The 24,369-nt window shown below is 42.4% G+C and overlaps 1 protein-coding gene across 2 annotated transcripts in view; it reads right to left on the reverse strand.

The window, feature by feature from the left end:
* The window catches only part of ALK (ALK receptor tyrosine kinase), a 690,188-nt gene extending 678,231 nt beyond the window's left edge, over positions 1-11,957 (reverse strand). For both annotated transcript variants that reach the window (XM_028099603.2, XM_088026382.1), the window contains exon 1: positions 11,258-11,957. In XM_028099603.2, coding sequence (XP_027955404.1) covers positions 11,258-11,957 — 700 coding nt within the window. The remainder of the gene's footprint in view (positions 1-11,257) is intronic.
* Between the last annotated feature and the right edge of the window lie 12,412 nt (positions 11,958-24,369).

Raw genomic sequence — 24,369 nt, forward strand, 5'->3', positions numbered from 1 at the left:
ACATACATATATACAAAAATAGAACATATATGTGTAATGTCTAGAGCAACCACTAAAATAAAAATACAAAGATAAAGCCAAAAAACCAATAGATAAATTAAAACTGAATTCAATATTCAAATAACCTAAAAGATGTCAAAAAAGGAAAAATAGAAGAACAAAAAACAGGGAGACAAACAAACAAAAACAAAATGATAGATCTAAATCCAACCATATCAAATATAACATTAAGTACAAGTGGCCTAAAAGACCAAATGAAAGACAAAGACTATAAGATTAAATTTTTAAAAATCACACAATATCCAACAATATGTTTTCTATAAGGAACTCACTGTAAATATAAAGATATAAATTAAAAGTAAGAAGTTGGAACAGATACCACATAAGCAATAATCAAAAGAAACCTAAGAGGCTATATTAATATCAATCAAAATAAATTTCAAAATATGAATGTCACCAGGGATAAAAAGACATATTATGCAATAATTAAGGAATCAAATCATCAAGAAATGAGTCAATCCTAAATGTGTAGGCACTTAATAAAGAACTTCTCAAACTCAAAACTCAAAAAACAAATAATCCAGTCAAGAAATGGGGAGAAGACATGAGCAGACAGTTCTCCAAAGAAGACATACAAATGGCTAACAGACACATGAAAGCCATCAGGGAAATACAAATCAAAATCACAATGAGATACCACCTTACACCAGTTAGAATGGCAAAAATTAAGAAGGCAGGAAACAAGTGTTGGCGAGGATGTGGAGAAAGGGGAACCCTCTTACACTGTTGGTAGGAATGCAAGCCGGTACAGCCACTCCGGAAAACAGTATGGAGGTTCCTCAAGATGTTAAAAACAGAGCTACCCTACAACCCAGCAATTGTACCACTAGGTATTTATCCCAAAGATACAGATGTAGTGAAAAGAAGGGGCACATGAACCCCAATGTTCATTGCAGTAGCCAAACTGTGGAAGGAGCTGAGATGCCCTTCAAAAGATAAATGGATAAAGAAGATGTGGTTCATATATACAATCGAGTATTACTCAGTCATCAGAAAGGATGAATACCCACCATTTACATCGACATGGATGGAACTGGAGGGGATTATACTAAGTGAAATAAGTCAAGCAGTGAAAGACAATTATCTTATGGTTTCACTCATGTGAAACATAAGGAATAGCATGGAGGACCACGGAAGGGGGAAACTGAAGGGGAAGAAATCAGAGAGGGAGACAAACAATGAGAGACTCTGGACTCCAGGAAACAAACTGAGGGTCACAGAAGGGAGGGAGGTGGGGGGGATGGGATAACGGAGTGATAGGTATTAAGGAGTGCATGTGTGATGATGAGCACTGGGTGTTATACTCAACTAATGAATCACTGAACACTACATCAAAAACTAATGATGTATTATGTTGGCTAATTGAACATAATAAAAAATACATGAAATAAAAAATGATAGAATTAAAAGGAGAAGTAGATAAAACAAAACCTGGAGACTTTAGGAATCCTCTATTGGTAATGCAAATAGCAAACAGAAAAAAATAAGTAAGGGTACAAAAGATCTGAACAACTCTATTAACCAAATTGATCTAACTGACATCGATTGAACACTCCACCAAATAATAACAGAAAATGTTCTTTTGAAGTGTGGAACATGGAACATTCAGCAAGATACACCATATTCTGAGGCATAAAACAAACCTGAACAAATTTTAAATAACTAAAATCAAACCAAGTATGTTCTCAGACTATATCAGAATTAAACTAGAAATCAGTAAGAGAAAGATACCTGGGAAATCCCCAAATATTCAGAAATAAAAAACACATATAAAACCATGAGTGAAAAGAACACCAAATGGAAAATTTTTAAGTATTTTAATTGAATAGAAAGTAAATTTCATTACACCATAATAAAATTTATATGATGTTGCTAAACCAAGTTATTAGGGAGAGAATTTTTCCATTACATACTTATAATAGAAAAAGGATAAAGGTCTCAAATCAATGATCTAAGTTTTCACCATAAGAAACTAGAAACAGGAAGAACAATTTAAACCTAAGGCAAACAAAATGAAGAAAAGATAATAAGAGCAGAAATCAATGAAAATGAAATATATGAAGATAACAGAAGAAATCAGTATCACAAAAAAAATGTTTTTTGAAAAAAGTCAATAAAATTGGAAAGCTTCTAGCCAGAATGACCACAAAGAAAAGAGAGAGATGATGTAAATTACCAATATCAAGTATGAAAGAGGGGACATCACTACTGACGTTACAGACATAAAAAATAATAGGGGGATATTATGAACAATTTAACTTGCATTAATTCAGCAATATAGATGAGATGAACCAATTTTCTGACAGATACAAACTACTAAAGTTCATTCAAAAAGAAATAGATAATCTGAATAATCCTATAATCATTATTAAATAAACATAATTAGTAATTTAAAACTTTCCAATGACTATACCAGGCCAAGAAGTCCTCACTGGCAAATTCTATTAAACAAAAATTCAAGAAAGAAAAAATTATAATTCTCTTCCAGGAAAAACAGAAAAGGAAGCATTTCACAACTCATTTTATGAACTCAGCATTACCCACACCCTAAAGCCTGTCAGAGACAAGAAAACTACAGACCAATAATCTTCATGAACACAGATGCAGAAATTGTCAACGAGGTATTAGTGAGCTGATCCAGCAATACATAAAAATACAATACATCATGACCATGTGGGGTTTATTCTGAGAATATGAAGCTAATTCAACATTTGAAAATCAAACACTGTGATTCATAATATTTACCCCCCAAAAAGATCATATTATCTCAATGGATGCTCACTCTCAGTGAAGCCAGACACCAGGTTACAAGGATGCTCCAGCAGCCCTATAGACAGGAATACCTGGAGAAGCAATGGGACCTCTCACCACTAGCCAGTATCAGTTTGCTAGCCTTGTGAGCAAGGTACCACGCAAGTAGATCCTGCAGCTCCAGTTAAGATCTAAGATGGCTGCATCCTTGGCTGACATCTGACTGCTATCTCATGAGAGACTCCAAGCAAAGAAACACCTAGTCAAGCTATTCCCAAATTCCTAACTCATAGGAACTATAAAAGATAAATTGTTATTATTATTTTGAACCACTAATTTTTTAGCTAATTTCCTATGCAATATTAGATAACCAACACAAAACAAAGTATACATTAACACCACAACAACATACCACCACAAGTTGACAATATCAAGTATTCTCAAGGAGTTTCATACATTACTGATGGGAGTATAAAGTGGTATAACTGCTGTAAAAACAGTTTGTCAATTCCTTATAAAGTTAAACATACACTTACCATATAATTCAGCAATTCCAAAATCAATTTAAGACAACTGACAACATATGTCCACACAATGGCTTAAACAGGAACTTCCTGGGATGCTAGAAATGTTCTGAATCTTTATCTGGGTGGTGATTATATGGAAGCTGCATATGTGAATTATAATCAAGCTATACATGAGATTAATACATTCAATGTACTTCATTGTATTTGTCATCACTCAATTAAAAAAATAATTTTCTGACGTTAAAATGCAAGTTCTTATGTCCCACAACCAGAGATTCATTTCCAGAAAAGTCTAGAATTGAGCAAAATTATTTCAATAAAAGGACCTCATTTTGAGAAACCATGGGAAGTGGCCACATAACCCCTTTTCAGGGCTACTGAGCTCTTAAATGAAGCCCAACATCTGCCTCAAAATCTGGGAGCTGCTCCCTAATGCCAAGGGTTGGTTGAAATTATGAATTGATAAAGTAGAATCTCAGCACGTTTTATGATCTTGTACACATTCATTCTTCTATGGCCTTATATATTTATTCCTTAATAATCCAGACTAGAATCTTCCAAGTAGGTTATTTTATATAATGCTCACAAAGACTCCATGAGGTACTCAAGACAAGTTCTGTATTTTCTCCTTTAGGAAAAAAGCCCCAGAGTCTCAACAAGTTTAAGGAAGTTGCACAACATGTCAAAGCTAATAAAAGGCCAGTATCATAATAGAATCCAAGTCTTCTAGCTCCTAATCTAGTGTTCCCTCCACCACGGAACACTTACTTTAATTACCTGGGCTGAAAATGTGGAAAGGATCTATAAAGGAGACCTGCCCATGCCCACCCTCATGAACAATATTCTGATGAAAACTGAATAAAAGATAAATAAGAGGAAAAACAGAGTCAGTGGTTTAAAGTTTCCTTTTGATTTCCTCTGGCTAGTTGCCTGATTTCCTCTAAGCTTGCTTGGATTTTCTTTGTTTTTATTTTCAGATCTTCCCGTTAGCCTTTTCCTTACTCCAGGGAATTCTCACTGCCTACCTCTCCATGCACCTGTTGTTATGTAATTACAAAAGTAATGTTCAAGACACAGAGACTCTTACTTAACCAAATGGTTAGATGCATCTGCCCCAACAGAGCTCTCCTCCTGCCCAGTTCTGGGACTTCCCACATTCTGGAATGCCTATGTTCACCAAGTGAATCTGAGAGAGTTTTCCTGGGAAAGGACCCAAGCTCATAAGAGCCCAGCTGGAAAGTTCATCACAAAATTTACTGAATTAAAAAAAAAAAGTTGTTTTGAGAAATCTGGCTCAGCAAGAAGGGTACGAAGATACCTCCCACCCCCTCCCTACCTCCCTACCAGGCCAACACTCTTTTTTTTTTTTTTTAATTTTTTTTAAAGATTTTATTTATTTATTTGAGAGAGAGAGAATGAGAGATAGAGAGCACGAGAGGGAAGAGGGTCAGAGGGAGAAGCAGACTCCCTGCTGAGCAGGAGGCCCGATGTGGGACTCGATCCCGGGATTCCAGGATCATGACCTGAGCCGAAGGCAGTCATTTAACCAACTGAGCCACCCAGGCGCCCGCCAACACTCTTTTAAACTGCTCCTTCCTCACACCTTGGCCCATATGAATATCCCAGGTCATCACTAGATTAAGAAACATTGGCCACATCCTAGACTGGAGGACAACACAATGGCTCTAAAAAAGAAGACACCCCTAGGGCTCTTTGATAAGTTTATTCACAGCTCTTGTCACATAACCTCTGGACCTATAACCATCCTCACAAAAATATCCTATTCTCCTTCGACTCCCAAGCAGAAATAACGTCCATGTGCATCTTTTGAAAGCAATGGCTCAGCCATGGCTCATAAAAAATACTACCTATAAAATGCTATGTGGATGCTTAACAGCCTCTTTTAGGTTAAGCCACATTCCTGAAGACTCAAGTCCCTGGGCTATGTGTCTCCACAAAATCTGAAAGGTCTAATTGCTCTTACTGGGCTCATGTCCATCAACCAGTTGGCACCTTCTATCTTTCTCCTGCCTTCCACTTGACAACGAATGGTGAAGCCAGAAATGTAAGGAAAGGGCACAGCTCCAGCTAATAATAACAAATTACCAGAGGTCAGTGGCCCAGCACCTCTCCAGGCACTGAGGGGCTTGAACTACACACATTGCTCTCAGTTAAGAAAGACCCACCATCTGAGAACTACTGTTCTCTAATGCCTCTATCTTGTTCTTCATTATTAGACTTCCTATTTTCATAAAGTTAAGGCTTGCTTTCTTTGTGTAGAAGAAAAAATAACTGGATTGTGAATATACTGCTTGAATCTTTGAACCAAATCCAAGGTCAAAAGACCTTGGAAGATACTACTTAATAGAAATGAAGTAAATATCACACCTCAATTCTCCTCATCCATGTTTCTGAGTAAGACAATAAAAACTATCATCCTGGTCACTCTCCCCATTTCCACTGGATCCCACTTCTTATCTCAGGAATTAGAAGTCAGTTGCATGGGAGCCCACATCTGCTGCTAACGTCACCACATGTGGCCACACATAGGGAGTGCACAACTCCAGATGGCACCATTTAAATAAACTAAAATGTATATGCAATTCTTGGAGTTATAGAGTACACAACCTGCACAACCAGACACTGGGGTGTTGCTGCTGCTAGGAAAAACCATATGGTTCAGATTGATGGAGCACTTTATTATTTCAGGCATTGGGTTACAGATTTACATGTATCCTCTAATTTAATTTCCATGACAACATCTTGAGATAGGAATTATTACTATCACTATTTTGCTAATGATGAAACTGGGGCTCAAAGATTTTAAGAAAATAAAATATTTTAAAGAATTTTCCAAGTCATGGCTATCGAACACCAAATATTTGTTGCATGGCCTTTTGACAAGGATAATGTAAAGCTTTTCATCTATTTACATGTCTTTGTTATTTATAATCTGCATCTTGAGATGATTCCTTTAGTGAAAAGAGCCCCGATTTGAAGGCAAAAAGATCTGTAGTCTTAGGACCTAGCACAGCATCTAGCATCTCATAACCTCCCAATACATAAGTGAAGGTTTCTAGGTCTACCAATTTTTACCTTGAAAAAAGTCTTATCAAATAGCTGGATTCCAGTTACTCCATTTATAAAAGAAAAATATTTGCCTTGCCTACTGTAAGATTGGAAAAAATAATAAATTTGAAAGTTCTTTATAAATTACAAAGTCCCATACAACCATAACAGGACATTAGTAATCGTTATAGAGAAAGGCAAAATGTCCTTTATGAACCAGGCTGGGCAAATTCCCACAAAGCGAGGTTATCAGGCAATAATCCTAAGAGTGGCAAGGGCTACCACTTCTGCTGACACAACTCCCCCTATCTTCCTCTCCCACGTGCAGGCTGGTCGCCCTTGTCCTTCAGAAGACATACTTCCTTATAAAAGCATTCAGTTTTATTAATGGTAACACCTTCCTCCCACACCATGCACATAAACCCCTCATGGGATTTCCTTCTTTTTCTTTTGTAAATTTGTGAAAAGATCAAATGGATTTAGATGATTTCATCACTCTAATAGCCATATATATGTGTGTGTGTATATATATATTCTCAGCATGTCAAAGGGTTTTCAAGTAGCTAGTAGCAGTCCACCAAATCTAGAACTGATCTCATCTTCTCAAGACCTAGGTATCTCCTGCCCTGCCCAATGGCTTGATGACACACACACTAGAGATGCATCTCAGATGCATAATCCTCTATGGGTATGGCCTCCTCTCCAGTGGATAGACAGACAGCACCCCAAAGAAATACTCTGTCTCAGTCCGGGGGCAGATATAAATAAACCCAGTAATTTCAAAATATTTTTTCCACTAACAATCTTCTCTGTAAGTACATCCCATCCAATTTCAAAGATACATATGCAATTCTTTTCTTTTCCTACAGGAAACATCAACATCCAAAGTCTCTTGAGAGTTGAATTCTGAAAGATCCTGATCCCTGCTGCTGTTCCCCATCCCAGCTCTCCTTCCTGTTGTGTCTTCTCGTTTCCAAATATAAAACTGATTAATTATGAATGCTGTGGCTTATCTGACCCACATCTTACCTTACTCTTTGCTCCTTTGGAATTCCATTCCATAGTCAGAGGAATATCAATTTCAGAAAATAAGGTTTCCCTGATATCCACCCTGAAGTTTCCTTCTGCAAGTCTCATCTTGTTACTTCTACGGGCCACACTATATAACTCCTCTCCTTCACAGCCTCTCCCTCTTCAGAGATTTGTAGATTGTTACCATGGCTTTCCCTTCATTGCCACTTCACTCAGCCATATATATTTAATTCTTTTCATCTTTCACCATAAATCAGTCCCTTCAACTCTTAAATCAGCTCTCTACCCTTCTCTGGACTCCAACTCTCCCAATTCACCTCCAATAACTGATATCCCTTCTGGGAGCTCTAATTTCCTTTCTATCTTCCTTGGCTCTCTTTGCCCTCTCCAGAAATAAAATCGGGAGGGACTGAAAGATGTGTGAGGTCAAGGGTCAGGTGTATTGCATTGCATACCTCTACTTTAAGTTTCTCAGGCCTCTCCAAAGCACATGTAAAATCCCCAGTCATATATCCCCTTTCCTGGAGTGAGAGGGGGCTGCTTATAGAGAAACAGGCCCTCCTATCCCACAAGTCAATATCCTCTAGGCCTTTGCCTGGGAGATGGCAGAAGCAAGATGTCAAAACAGGTTACAAAGTGGGGCTGTGAGCAATGCGGCAGACATCTTTTCTGAGGTTTGGACTATCCCAGAATGATGCACCAAAATTCATACAGTCTCAGCAATGGCCTTTCTACCTTTCTACCCCTTCTACTCTCCATGAATGAGTACTTTGAAATACTGATCCCATTTATGAATTCAAAGCAACCCAGAAAGAAAAAACATTGCATATCATGCATTATAAGGCCTCTCAGACATGCTTTCATCCTCTCAGATATCCCAAACCACAAGCAAAACAAAGTTACTTTATCCTGACTGGGTGCGTTTCCATTTCAATCACATCCCTAGTCACGGTCTTGTTCAGATTCAGGAAGCTATCTTCAGTCTGAGACAAATGGGTTGTTGTAGGCCACTCACCACAAGGGGAACAGGCAGAACACACTTCCTCTCCTGTCCCCTCCTCACAGTTAGCATGCCTGTGCCCCTCTAGGCCAGACCACGGTCATTTGGGCAGAAGCAGGGAGAAATAAGCTGAGTTGTACCTATTTTCCTTTATATACTTGAAGATCCTAGGTCACAGAGGGGTTAAATGTCTTTTCTACAACACAAGTCTATATAAGAAGAATAAACCCATTTCTTCAAACGCAATAAATAGTAAAATCAATCCAAGTGTGAGAAGCTAAGCTTGAATTTTCATACAGGAAATGAATGGAACCACATGATATATATTGCCCCAAACATGAAACATGAGATAGCAGGGTGTGTCCACTCCCTCCATGGGAAGGTCTGCAGTGGAAACCATATCTGAATGAGGCTGGGGAGGCAGTGGTAAGGCAAGAGGCTTGTCCTGCATGGCCATCCGCCTAACTGAAAACAGCATATGCCTCAGAGCAAGAGAGTCCAGCCTGTTCCAAGTGTGATCACCATAAGGCCCAAAGTGCTTTTCAATAAACTGTCTGTCTCTCTGGAGGTCATGGGGAGCTCATACAGTTACACTTAGTGTCTTATTTGATCCCTTCAATAATCATTTGATCCCAATGCTGCTGAAAAATGCTTGGCCAAAATTTCTAGCCTTTTAATGACAAAATCCTGGCTCTTTCTGAAAACAGCATTGTTAGATGTGTCAAATGATGCATAAGGCCTTCGTCCAACTGCCAAATGGACTACGATGCTGAGGGAGGACTTGGGATGCTCACAGAGCTTCCCTACTGTCAGCAGCAGAACAGCTCTTGAAGCACATTCCTCTCTACGTGAAACTCCCCTGCTCAGCAGCTTCAACTCCTACCTAAGGCTTGACTAGAGTATATTCTTCAAAAGCACTAAGCATGTGACTCTTCAGAGACACCCACTGACAACTTCATGCAACCTCCCTGTTTATAGTAGGCAAGTTCAGGGCTATGGAAAGGACCCCTTTTATCTGCCACCCACATCTCACAATAGCTGATCTAGACTGCTGGGCCTATAGCCATTTGACAAGAGGTGACAGGAAAGCTCCAGAGATGCTCATGGACATGAAAGGGGAAAAAAATCCACATTCCCAGAGAAGTCATTTTTATATCCATTATAAATACGTTAGGCGCTAGAAGAGAATGTTGCCTATATAAACCACAGAAGCCAGGCTGACATTAAAGCACAGCTGTTCTTCACCAAAGTATCTGTGGTGAGACAACAGTATTGGTCTCCAATCTCAGTTCACAGAAGGCACCATCAAACTCATCAGACCCTGCCTCTTACTATAAATTCTGCCTCTTAACAAAATTCCAGCACTGAACACAAAGGGGTCATTTTAGGTGCCAGTGCCACCAATGCTAATGCTGAAATATGCATCCAGACTCTGTTTTCCTTGGGGACCACATACCAGTATGTTTTGTGCGTGTGTGTGCAATAACTGAAGAACCTCAGCTTCTAAATATCCCTGCTGAAGGAGAGTACTGGGTGTGTGTGGGAGTATATGTGTGTGCTGGGACAAGCATGGCAGATACTTGTAGTTCTACAGTGGGCTCTTTTCAGTGCTCTCCATCCAATTAATACTAGACATTAGTAACCAGTGGAGCATAAAAATTTCATTTATTTCTGATGATGAGAATGACACAAAAGATGCTGGGTTTGCTCAATGGAATTAGTGTAGGCTTTTAAAAGGCATGATTTCTTTTCTGTGCTTTCTCATTCATTTACATGGTATATTTTATTCACTGAGCCTTTCCCCAGTGGTCTTAGGAGAGAAACGTCCATTCAAAACCACCTGGTCTCCCAGTCAAAGAATACTATGGGAAGAGTTAGAAGTAAGTGCTTGCACATACACCCCCAACTCAGTGAATAGGAGAAGAAAATGAGAGAGTAAATGAAACAGAAACCTCATTTCAGGAGTCTCCAGCAGAGAGATCTGCAGTGAAACAGGCATGCCAGAGACTGTTACCCAGAGCTGCTGCTGCGGACATTCAAGCTAAGAATTAGAAGGGGGGTTGGGGGGTGGCAGGAGAAGAAAGGGAATTCAACTACTGTCTCTCCTGGCTTCACTGTGACTACCTCAAAGGGAGACAATCCTGGCAACTTTGTTCCCTCTCTTCACATCTCCCTCCTGTCCCATGTTCCTTAGTTCCTCTGGGGCTCTCCCAACAACATCTGAGAGGAAAAACAAGAGGCTGAGAGTGGATAGCACACTGGGGTTGGAGAAAGAGGGCAGAATGAATCAATGAAGAGGTAATCCCTAGGTAAGCCAACATTTGAAAGGGACAGCAAGGTAGGATTCAACAAGATGAAGAGGCCTACATTCTCTGAGAAAGTGTACCACATTGCCCACATCTGTGATGGCCAGGAAGAGGAACAAGGGGAAGGGAAGATGGACAACAGTCTTGAGAGCTAGAGCTAAGCTTGGAACACAAAAGTAATAAGGGCATTTCAAACATCCTGGGGGCCCCCATTAGAAGTGCATCCAATTTTGGCTGGAACCCCATGTAAGTTGATAGAGGCATTCTGCCAAGAACAGAAAAGTTTTCTCCCAACTTGGTTGCTGGAGAGGAAGGAAAACCCTCAGGGAGTGACCATGTTCAAGAAAAAAATAAGAAAATATGGTCTAATGGGAGGGAGGAGGTTTGCGGAAGGAGGAAAAGAGCTAAGAATGAGAGGTTGGGGTTTTGGAAACAGGGATTAGTTGATAGTGGTTGCAAATTGATGTGTCTAAAAATACAAATCCCGACACGTTCAGGCGGGAGCTGCTCACCGGTCCCCAAGATCTGGAAGAGAAGGAGGGGCTGGGAGGCGCGGATCGCTGCGGACAGCCTTCCCTCTCTGCCCACTTCGGAAGCCTTCTTCTCCGGCATCAGGCGGATCCTCAGCCGCCCTTCGCCGTGGTGAATCCACCAGCTGAACAGCTCGCTGAGGTTGAACTGGAGCAGTCCCGCAGTCGCCTCCTCTGGGGGCCCAACGCAGCCCTCAAGGATCGCCTCCTCTCCCAGCTCCAGCACCAGCTGCTTGGCGCGCCGGAGCTTGCGAACCGAGCCGCCCTTCAGCACCCTGGTCAGCGTCCGTGCCTGGGCGGGAGCTGGCGAGCTGAAGCTTTCTGTCCAGGAGACCCCAGGCGGTGGCCCCACCAGCCGAAGCAGTGGGGCACAGTCTAGAGCCAGGGAGCCGCGCGCCTCCGTCTGGCGAGCCCTCGGCTCCGACGAGGACGAAGGCGGCAGCAGCAGGTCCCGGGCATAGACGCGGAAGAGCGAGGGCACCACAAAGTCCACCGCCAGGCTCTTCCTCTGCAGACGTGAGTAGCTGAGCGGCTCCCGAGGCTGCAGGGCCGGCCCCACGGCGGCTGAGCCCACAAGCTGGCCGGTCCCGGTCCCGGTCCCGGTTTCTGTCCCGGTCCCTGAGCCCGAGGCTGCCACTGAAAGCAACGGCAGCAGCAGCCCTAGGAGCCCTAAGGATCCCATCCCGTCAGAGAAGGGCTGTTTATACCAGTCTCCCCACTCTCTGGGATCCAGCCTTGCCCTTCACTTCCCCTCAAATGAGAAGGGTCTCCGAATAGTCCTTAGTCCTGAAAGGTTCCTTCCACCTGATCTGTGCGGGGATTATGCGTGCACTCGATTCTCTCGCTTTCCTCCAACTGCAAGGAGGCAAGCAGGAGTCTCAATAAAATGGGGCTAGAAGCTCAGGGGCGTGTCAAGAGAGCCTGAGCGCCTTGGGCTCAGCAGCTGGGACCCTGTGCCTCTGGCGCGCCGCGACGAGCGCCGCGCCTTCGTCTGTAGCTTTCTGCGCTCCGGAACAAGAGAAACTACTATGGTTGAAGGGAGGCGGCAATGGGGTGCAGTCCTCTCCTGCCCCCCGCGGCTTGAGCTGTGGTCTGTCTGCTCTCCAGCAGCCTCCAATCCTCCGCAACTTTCCAGCTGGGAACGGATGGCTCTGAGCGTTCTGGTGTCCTAGCTCCTTCCTCTGCGCTCCTTTCGGGTTCTGAGCTCCTCTCCTTTAGTGTAGGGGAAAACCGGGGGCAGGGGTTGCTTTCTCGCGCACCCTCCTGCAACCCTCCGCAGCGGGAAGTCTGCGGATTGCACTGCTCGCTGAACTTCTGGGCTTGAATCGAGCCCCCGCGCTGTGAAGCGGAGGCTCAGGCCGCCGCCGTGCCAAGTTTGCAGCGTCCTTGCTCTCCCGCGTCTCGTCTGCTCAGACTTCTCAGGCACCGAAGCGGCCCCGGCGGCAGCAGCCGAATGAAAGCATTCTGGGCAAGAGAGCCTGAAATCTTGCTGCCCCCTCCTCATCCACCGGCAGCCGCGCCCCCCACCCCCCTGGCTTCGGGTGGCTGAGCAGAGGGCGGCCAAAGGCGCCTCTGTGCTGTGCGACCCTCCGGACAGCAGTGACGGGATGTGCCAGCTGCTACCTCCACTGCCGCCCCCGGAGCCGCTGGATCGCATCTGCCTGGGCGCCCGCCACTTGCAGCTGGCGAAATCGCGAGCTCGCGCCGGGAGGGGGCGGGGCCGCGGCGGGGGCGGAGCTCGACCGCTAACTCCGAGCCGCGGCCAGGCTCACGCAGGCCCGCCCCGCCCTGCTCGCACCCGCCAACCAATGGCGCGGCGAGACAGGGTCCTATGCAAATCTGCAGAGGCCTCGGCATTCATTGAGAAAAGCACAGGGCCCGCCCCGCCCTCCCTCCATCCCTCTCCCCTCTCTCCTTCCCTTCCTCCAGATTCCCTGCCCTATTTCTCTGCTATGTGAAGAGGAGCGTGTTTTGGATAAATGGGAGGATTGGAAGAGGCCTTTGCAATCAAGCACTCTCCCTAATTATGCATTTAAGAGATTAAACGGGTCCGACTTCAGAAAAGCTGGTTCTGGAATAAAAGTGGAGGCGAGGGGAAGGGAGGAGTGGGAGGAGAGGCAGCACGACATCGCCAAATCCGAGAACAGCTTGGATTAGGGCCCTGAGACAGAATCTTCTCTGACCCTTCCATCACGATTTAAACGCATTCCTGGGAACCCACCATCTACACGAGAGAAGTTAGCAGCGTGGGGGTAGAGTGACGATGATCTCTAAGAGTTCTTCAGCTACAGCAAGTACATTTCAGACCTGTCATTCATCCCGCGTTTTCTCAGAATGGTGCTTGAACATGTGTCACCTCCTTTAGTCTCTTCAAAGCAAATATTTTAAATTCCAGCTTTAGAGATGAGACACACTGAGCCGCCAAGGCGGTAATTGATTTTCTTTGGGTCACATAGTCATATGTGCGTCTCAGGCCCTCCCTCGTGTGCTCTTATTCATACTGCTCTACTTATCCCTCCATGAGTAACAGGCCAAGAAGATCTAGGGGTGACTTAGCTGGAAGGAATAATGATCGAACACTTGCTCACAGCCTTGGGAGTAAGAGTTCTTTACTGTACCTCTGGTCTCTCTTTCTCTTCATCTCTCCTGAGCTGCCAACACAGAACTCAGATAATGGCTGTGTTTATAACAAGTGGTTCACTAGGACCAAAGACAAAACTACAGGGTTAGGTTCACACAAATCCCCTCCGTTCCTTCCTGTCAAAAGTTGATTGTCAGGTCTTGTGCTAACTGTCAGAGCAAAAAATAAGGCAAGATCCTCCCTTGAGGAGCTCACAGCCTGAAAGACAGCAGAGAAGCTTCCTCATAGAATCAGAGCACAGAGTGGAGTTGAATCTCTCTCACTGAGCTGCAGAGTGCTGCAGTAATGTCTCCCTTGCCTCACAGGAGGTGGTGGCCAAGCAGGCCTCTGCTCTCCCAGGCCAGGCTCCTTAGAGCATTGTGGTACTGCCTTTGGCAACTGGAAACCTAATAACAAAAGAAACTTAATCCCAGGAATATTTTGCTTCCTGCTGTATGTTTGGCAACTCACTTAATTTGACAGGTAACTGGCTTCTCCCTGGAACTCAAACTGGGTACACTGCCTTTACAAATTTAAGGGAAAAGAATGATCTGACCCAAGGAGAGAAAGGATGCTCCTACCTTGGTAGAGGAAGAGAGGGAGGGAGAAAGAGAAGAGGAAGGAAAGGGTATGGAAGTTAATACTTGGAAAGGATATGTTGGTTAATGCTTTCCTAGTATGGGGGCATATATGTTTGGATTTTCATCAGATTTCACTGGCATGTACACTGGAAGAATAATTTTCTATTTGAAATGTTAAAAAGACTCAAATGCAGGCCCTTTCACTCCTCATTCCATGCATTATTCTCTACATAATTCTTGTCCAAAGTCAAATTGATCAGAGTAATCTGTCAAGAACGATGACTCTTCTGCTACAATCAGTGGCCAGTAGGGGGCTGCAGAGACTTCAAACTTCAGAGGAGCCACCAGGGTTTAACTTTACCTCCCAGGTAATGTCGGGGACCACTGCCTTGACACCTAGTGCACACAGGGGTCTCAATTAATTCTCATGCTTTTATGAATTCTTTCAGATTTCCCCTGAAGGAGGAAAAGTGCTTATCCCTGTACATTAAATCATACCAAATCTCCAAAATATTCCCTTTTTGTTAAGTTTATAAGGGAGGCAGGAATGAGTATTGATAAGTCTATTGGTCACTATGTATATGCATCTATAGGAGTGTGTGTGTGTGTGTGTGTGTGTGTGTGTGTGTCACATCACACAGTGGCCTTTTGCGGGAAGGTATATATTCTTATTTCCATCACAGAGATAAAAACAGTTAAGGATCAGAGAGACAAAATAATTTGCCCAAGGTCAAATAGCAAGCAAATAAAAGCACTGGAATTCAAACCAATGATTCTTTTTCTCTGAAATTTACACATCCCTCTGGAACAAATTAGGCCTCTTCCTCATGCCTACAGCTCTAATGTTGGCAACTGTAACCTGCATCTTTGCCATCTAGAGGAAGGGAGATGAGAAAGTGCAGCTACAAAGTGCAGGGATAAAAAAAGGATGAGCAGGAGTGACAGCTAACATGTCTTGCACACCTATTAAGGGCCAGCATATTTCAAAATAATTCCCATGCATTATCTCATTTAAGATTCCCAGTAACACTATGAGCAGAAATAATAGTATCTCTTTTTTACAGATCACAAATGGAAGCTCAGAGAGAGTGAGTTCCCAACAATAAGACTACACAGGGAATAAAATCTGTTGAAGGATTTGAACCTGGATATCTGATGAAGTCCATGGTCTCAAAACCTGGGTAATCTCACAAGAGAGAAATGGAGCAGGGCGCAATAGACTGAGGTGGGCAGAGGGCAACAGAGGGAGAAACTGAAAGCCCACTCAAAAAGGGAGCAGCAGGGGGTAGGGTTGAGGGTGGGGGCAGAAAGGAGATACTGGAAGCCCTGAGGACACAGTTAATGAGATGGGCTGCTGTGAGTCACCTTGCCATTGACATGACCAGTTAGGATGGGAGGCAGGAAAGTAAGCAGACCTCGAACCAAGAGAGCAAAAGGGCCGAGTTGCACAGTGAAAGCACCAGGACCCTCTTCAGGAAACTCCCAATTTCTGAAAACGGAGAAGTGCACAACTCAGTTAAGGCGGAGTTTGAACTCTCCTCAAGGGAAACAGTAATCCAGGCAATGTGACTTAAGGCAAAACACAGCTCGCAACTGCAGAAAACCTGATGGCGACCTACAGGGTTAATTAAGTCAGGCATTCAGTTGGTCTGGGAGGAAGGGGAGGAGGAGAAGGAAAGACGGAAAGAAGGAAAATGGGAAGAGAAGCAGGAGAAATAAGGAAGAGAAGGAGAAAAAAGGTGGGAGAAAAATCAGGAAGTCAAGCTGAAGTTAGGCATCATAAAATACTCCAGCTAAGACATTTGGAACTCACAACTGGAATAGCTTACCCTGGGGCCAAGATCAGGACTTGAACCCAGAAGAAACATTCAAACGAACTGTGGATTTGTAGTCAGGAAACTTGTTTTCAATCACAGCCTTGCTTAAGAGGCTCTAGGACCTTAGGAAAACCCTTGATTTCTCTGGGCTCATGTATCAAATTAGAAAGACCAGGTATAGTCTTTAAGACACACACCCACTCTGAAATTCTGTGTGAGATTCTCCAAGTGGCCAAAGGGTTTCATCCAAGACTGGGGACCAGAGTTAACAGGCACTAGAAGGAGACTATGAACTTGCAGGGGAACCAGGAAAAGAGCTTGGACCTAATGCTAGTCAGAGAAAAATTAAAATAAAACAAAAACTTATTTTAAAAAAATGTCTCTGCCACTAGACAAACCTGAGCTTTGAATCGATAGCCAGCAATTGCTAACTGCTCATACATAAGGTGTCTTCTGATAATCATCATGCTAAGAGGAAAGTAATTCAACCATTATGTATTAGGTACCTACTGTGTGCTTAGATTTTCATGAGGTGCTAAGGAGAGAGACTGTGATTAATAAAACAGTCAAGGTTCTTATCATCATGAAGCCATGATAAAATTAAATTTTTAAAAACGTTTTATTTTTTGGGCGCCTGGGTGGCTCAGCTGTTAAACGTCTGCCTTTGGCTCAGGTCATGATTCCAGGGTCCTGGTATCGAGTCCCACGTCGGGCTCCCAGCTTGGCGGGAAGCCTGCTTCTCCCTCTCCCCCGTTTGTGTTCCTGCTCTTGCTATCTCTCTGTCAAATAAATAAATAAAATCTTTTTTAAAAATATATTTTTTATTTACTTATTTATTTAGAGAGTGTGTGTGTGTAAGGGGGGGGGAAGGGCAGAGGGAGAGGGAAAGAGAATCTCAAGCAGACTCCACACTGAGTGTGGAGCCCAACACAGGACTCGATCTCACAACCCTGAGATCATGACCTGAGCAGAATTCGAGTTGGACACTTAACTGACTGAGCCATCCAGGTGCCCTGATAAAGTTAAATCAAAAAAAAAAAAAAATACAAAATTGAATTCATACCTATGCTACAACTAAGCAAAAATTACAAATACAAATAAACAAATAAACAAAAAAACCCTGGCAGAAAACATTGAAAAATAAACTTATTGAGGTGGCAGAATTGTGGGTGATTTTTTTTTCACAAATGACTTTTAATGGCTTTGTTTTACAAATAATAATAGCATTTGATTCCTATTTTTTTTAAAAAAAAGTGTATCTGTCAGGATACCCAGGTTATGTTGTAACAACAACAACAAATCTCAGTAACTTAAAAACAAAGAAATCCATTCTCGTATTCTATGCCCATTTCAGGTGAGCAGAGAGCTCTGATCATCATAATCAGTTAGGGATCCAGGCTGATGGAGCCTTCACTATCTGGGTCCTGCACCAACAACTAAATACTCCAGCCTGGAAACGGCTCATGTCATTTCCACTCACAACTCTGGATGGAGCTATCCATATGGATACCCTACCGTGAGAGGCCCCGCAAGGTAGAAGCAGAAACATCTAGCAAACAGCCTTAGTGGCTCCCAAAGAAGGAGAAAACCTGCAAGTGTTGCATTATCGGACTGAGACCAGGAGGGGTCTAGGAGACAAAGTTACCCAGAGGAAAATGACCTAATTCTCTTGGGATCCACAGACACATGGGTAGCCCCGCTGCCAACAGAGAGCACAGCCTCTGAGTCTGTACCTACATCATTGTGGAAACAACGAAGAGCTCAGCCCGCTCTTCTCTGTCCCTAGGCATGATAGGAGAGGCCACAGAAAAAGCCCTTCTCAACCACCAGAGAGTAACAGCTCTCTCCCGGAAACCATAAACAATCGCACATTTACTGGAGAGAGGAGCGACAACCAGAGAGATCATAGCAAACAGTTCACTACTATGTATTTCACGGCAATCCCCCTGTTTGCTGAAGCACAGTACATTAGGGAGAAAGGGTGTGAACCATTACTGTAACTAACATGTGTTGGTCTTACCACCTGCTGCTATCCTAATATTTTCTTGTGTTTTTTTTTTAATATCCTTTTTGGCTGAGGAAGATGAAAATAAAATTTGGGGAATAATTTGGTGATCAATATGGTCTTCTCAAAAAGCCCTTTAAAGAGCTCCACACTGATGCACAGTATCCATTCCGTCTTAGTTCTTTCTGATTTCCAGCCAACACAGGTTAGCGCCCTGGCCTGTGACTTCTAGTGGCATCAAGAAGGCTTTAGTATCTTAGAGCCTAGTCACGTCGATGTGATAGATCAAATGGACCGTGGGCAAGATAATCTCTGAGCAATGGATTACAGCTAATTGAATGATCACAGTAACAGTTCCCACCGGTCAGTCCTATCTGATCCATCATTTCACATCTCCACTGTCCTGCCCGGGCCTGTGGCCCTGCTTTCCTTTCTTATCCAGACCCAGGGCTGACTGAATCCCTTTGACTCAGCCCTACCCAGTTTAGGGACCAACCTTGGCTCCACTTAGGAAGAATTAAGATCAGAACTGACATTCATGCTAATCCCCCTCTCACTTTGAATCCTATTTCAAATAAATGCTATTTTTGTCTTGCTCCTGTGACCAAGGCTCACGTTATCCCTCATTTCCTAAAGGGCCAGGCTTAGTCCTGATCTTCCAGACAATCCCTTTCCTCTGAAGTCTGCTTTCCATTGTTTGCCTTCCCCAATGCCAGTCCTGTGCCGACTCAGCTATGTCCCAGTCCTCTCTCCCAGAAATAATGAACTAGGGATGCCCACCTTTCCTCCCTTTCCCCCTTCTTCTGATTGGGCCCACGGCCCAGACAGAGCATCACTAATTATCAAGGGGTGCAGGCCATGGCCATGGCTGATTAGAAGAGAGTCAAACATCTGACTCTAGAGAGGCCGGTCCCCAAGCTAGGTGAAGCCAATCAGCTTCCCTCTCCAAAATCTGCAGTAGGTAGCAGGGACAGTGTGACACTGACATTTGAGTCGTGTTATTAGTGGGGCACCGGAATGCCCCCTTTCTTCAGGACTGATGGTTTCCAATAAACCCTCACTTTCTGAGCAAATTTGGGATGGACTTTGCTCCTGGCAAATCAAACTAAGACAAGCTGGGACACTTGCCCTTTCCCTCTCACTGGTCCTTCCTGGCACTGACTCTCTGCCTAGGTTCTGGGTAGACACTGTTCTCTAAGCCCAGAGGCACCGACCCCCAGCACTGCTCACCCTGCCATCCAGGACTGGCCCCAGAGTCCCCTGCTTTCAGTTCTGCGCTGACTGGGAACGGAGTATCGGGGGTGGATTTGGTCAGCACTGGAAAACCTAGGACCATATTTTCAAAGCCACAAATCTAAACATGTGGTCTGACATGACCTCTATCTACAGCAGGTTTCCCCATACAGCAGGCAATTTGGATGTTGCAATGTTCATATTCTGCAGATATTTCAAGACCCTATAGAAAATAAAGTTACATCATACTGATCCAAAGCATCCAGGATGTAAGGTTATAATTCCAGTAAGCAATAACTAGGCCCCCAGAATTTGACAGCAGTCCTGTAAACAGGGAGAGCTACCTAGTTGCCTGAGGAAGAGCCTTGTACCTTCTTTCCCTTTCCAAGTTCCAAACCCTATCTAAAGGTTCCTGGTGACTTGGCAGTCTCAGTATGGCCCAGCTAATCAGTTCTTATTCTGCAAAACAGACCCTCAAACCTCCCACCAATCCAGGATGCTTGGCCATGGAGAGTTAGCCAAGCCCCAGAGGCTTGCCCATTACTTTGAACACCAAGTGTCCACCAGTGGGAACCAGCTTCAAAGATAGCCCTGTCTCCTTATATTTGCACCCTTGTGCATTGCCCTCCCACACTAAATAGGGCTGACCAGTGTCATCAATAGGATATGCAACAATGATATTGTGTGACTTCTGAGTTTGGTCATAAGAGACATGAGACTTTCTTAGATCACTTGCTCTGGAGGAAGCCAGCTTCCATGTTGTACAGATATTTAAAGATTTATTTATTTATTTATTTGAGAGGGGCGGGGGCAGAGGGAGAGGGAGAGAATCTCCAGTGACTTCCTGCTGAGCGCAGAGCCTCACATGGGGCTCAATCTCAAGACAGGACCTGAACCGAAATCAAGAGTCAGACACTTAACCAACTGAGGCACCCAGGCAACCCAAGATACTTAAGAAGCCATATGGAGAGGCCCATGTGGCAAGGGACAAAAGATTCCTCCCAACAGCCAGTCCTCACTTGCCAGGCATGTGAATAAGTCACTTTGGAAGTGGATCCTGCAGCCTCAGTTGCTGACTGTAGCCTTCTAAGAGGCCCTGAGCCAGAACCACTTAGTTAAGGCAAATCTTGACTCACATTAACTTGTGAGATGACAATATTTATTGTTATTTTAGATCGCTAAGTTTTGCATTAATGTGTTGTGCAAGTTGCAAATATACCACCCCTTCTTATTCATTAGGTTCTTCTGTCTCCCCTTTCACCTGCTTCCCCAGTCAAGCCATGCAGACCAGTCCTCCACAGCTGGTGCTGCATGTGCCCAAACATCCACCAACATGGGGTTCGTCCACCAAGGCAGAGTTCGTCTAGCAGCCAGGGGCAAGGTACCCCTCAAATATACCTCCCTGTTCTATCGACACTGCAAAAAAAGCTACACATCCCCTCACGGCCCTGGGAATGAAACCTTTCCATTTCCTTCTTTCTTTTATAGCACTTTCTTTCTGTTTATAAAAGCAATACATATTAATTATAGGAAATTCGGAAAATTCAGAAGTTTAAATAACCCATAGTCTTGCCACCCAAAAATAATGACTCAAAATTTGGATATATTTCCTTCCAGTATTGTTTTAAATTATTACAATTTGGCTCATGCAAAGTTATATCCTGCACTACTTTTTTTAACTTAACATTATATTGTGAGCATTTTCCCATATCACAGAACATTCTAGGGATTTATGATTTTTAATGACTGCATAGAATTACAATGTGTAGATGTACCATAATTTGTTTAAACAATCTCTATCTTTGAACTTGTGGGGTTTTTCCAAGTCTCTACTGCTATAAATTATGCCGTGACAAATATTCATGTACATCAATCTCAGCCCATGACTCTGATTAATTCTATAGCTCATAAATCTGTTTGCATTTCATTTCTTTAGATCCTTTAAGTTTCTTTGTAAAAAAAAAAAAAAGTAACCATTAACACATACATAGAATTTAAAAGTTAAAAAACTTATGCAGTGACCGGGTGCCTGGGTGGCTCAGCCAGTTGAGCATCTGACTCTTGATTTCGGCTGGGATCATGATCTCGGGGTCATGGGATTGAGCCCCATGTCGGGCTCCACACTTGGAGGGGAGTCTGCTTGGGATTGATTCTCTCTCCCCATCTACCCCTGCCCCTCCCCACCGCTCGCTCTTTCTCTCTCAAATGGATGAAAAAATCTTAAAAAAAAAAAAAAAGTTAGGCAGTGAAAGTACAGCTTTCTCCCACCAGGGTTCGCTGGTCCTTCCACTGTCCTTTCTCCAGAGGTGACAGTTTTTACCTATTCTGGAGTATTGATGCAGAATTCCTCTATGTATATACAATCACCTCTGTAGGTCAGTGGTTCTCAAAGTGTGGCCCATGGACCCCTGGGGGTCCTCAAGACACTCTCAGGGGGCCCACAAGATCAAAACTATTCTCATAATACTATCAAGGCATTAGTCACCTGCTTCACTTTTATTCTCTCACAAGTATACAGTGGAGTTTTCCAGAGGCTGCATGACATGTGATTACATCACCACTTTGACAGCTAATGAAATGTGTGCTTGTGGATTCTTGGGCTTTCTAGAATTTTCTAAGACAACTGAGAACGCTTGATTAGAGTCCTCAATAATTTTTAAGATTGTAAAGGCCTCTGGAAACCAAAAATGTTTGAGATATATTGATAGAGACTTCAAAACACACATACACAACAGGTATCATGCCATATATACATATATATATATATTCTATAGGTTTTTTCTTTAAATATGACAATATATCTTCGAGATTATTTCATCTCAGCACCTATAAAACAGCCTTAGTGTTTTTAAGTGACTGTATTTCATTCTATTTTATGGTTGTTCCATATGTATTCAACCAGTTCCTATTGATAGAATTTAGGATTTTTTTTTTCAAACCTTTGCTTTCATTATTACTAGTATAAACAATAAATATTGCACAGAATAACCCTGTATGCTCCTCATTTTGTACAAATGCAAGTACATCTCTATAGTAATCCACAGTGGTAGAATTGCTGGCTCAAAGGGTATGCACATTTAAAACAGGTACTGGGAAACTGCCTTATAAATATATCAATTTTTATACCCAAAATAGTTGAGAGTGATTGTTTCCTCATAACTTCACCATCAATCGCAGTGTATTATCAAACTTTTGATCACTAAAATCAGATAATTAAAAACATGGTATCCCACTGTACTTTTAAATTCCATTTCTCCCATTCTGAGTAGAAGAAGTATATTTTCCTATTTTGAAAAGTCTTATCATCTTCTTTGGAAAGTCTCTACTTATGTAGTTTGTCCATTTGTCATTTGATTTATTAGTTCTTTCTTATTTATTAGTAGGATATCTTTATATATTAAGAAAATTAGCACATTTGTATCTTTTTGCCCCTTATCTTACCAAGAAAATTAAATTTTGCAACTATCAAATTAATAATCTCTTGTATAACTTCTGGTTTTAAGTTCCCCTCATCCAAAATACACATGTATTCTAAAATTTATCCTATATTTTATCCTAGTATTTTTATGAGTTTTTACGATTTGACGTTTTTAAAACATTTGGATTTTTTTGGTAAAGAATTGAAGTCCAACTTTATCTTTTAATTTTCTTCCTACATGGGACTCATTGAATTCACTCAATATTTATTTCATGAGCAATATTTTCCCCCACTGAAAAGAAATGCCAAGTTTATTATAAAATAATTTTTTGCCTGAATTTGGATCTCTTCCTGATGCCCCATTCCGTTCATGGATCCATTTGTCTACTCCTCCCCGAAAGTATAATAGGTAGAAAGCTATATCCTCCTTGCAATTATTCTTTCTTTATATTAAATTTACCTATCCTTGCTCCTTTATTTTGCCATATGAATTTCAGAACTGACTCAACTAGTTTTAAAAACTCCTGTTATTTTATTTATTGAGATCACTTAAAATTTACAGATTAATATAGGGAGATCTGTATCTTTATAATGTTGAGTCTTTCTATCAAGAACACAGGAGGTTCTTTTTTTTTCCCCACCATGTTCTTTGTAACATTTAACAATGTCTTCACATACTTCTTACATATTCTTTGTAATATTTATTCCTATCATTTCTTTTGTTATTGTAAATGGGGATTTTTTTTCTTTCAGATATAATTTCTAACTGGTTATTGTGACACATGCTGGGATGCTATTGATTTTTCTATATTCATTTTGTGTCTAGCCTTCTTAGCAGATACACTCACTGCTTCTAACAGTTTTTCAGTTGATCTTCTTGGATTTTCCAAATACACAACTATATCATGTGCAAATAATGATAATTTTGCTCGCTTCTCTCCAATTTAATACCATCTTTCATTCCTTTATCAAATTTCATTGGCAAGCTCCTCCAAAAACAAAATTAAATCATAGTGAAGTTGGTGTAGAGCTATGTGTCTGTTGTTCCTGATTGTATGAGAATGATTCTAATATCTCACCATTAAGACTGATGTCGGGATTTGCCTTGAAAAATACATCTTTTTATTGAATTACAACTTACATTTCCAAACTCTATGGCCCCATGAAAATTTCGGATCCCCCAATCACTGTGACCCCCATCATGCACCTGCCAGACAATGTGTGTGTACATCTAAACTGGAGGAATGAGCTTGTCGTCTAGAATCAGGTGGCAAACTTTCCCTTGAGGACCAGGATTCGATATTTTAAACATTGTCTTCTAAAGTGGATTACCAAGAAGAGGCACTACAGAAATTTCATTTTAGGGGGCTGAGTGAGAAGTTACTATTGGGGCTTGACTAGTTCTCAAGGAACATTTAAG

Source organism: Eumetopias jubatus, unplaced genomic scaffold (genome assembly GCF_037043125.1).
Source record: "Eumetopias jubatus isolate StellerSeaLion01/CBP00866 unplaced genomic scaffold, mEumJub1_p1.0 scaffold_9, whole genome shotgun sequence".
NCBI lineage: Eukaryota > Metazoa > Chordata > Mammalia > Carnivora > Otariidae > Eumetopias > Eumetopias jubatus.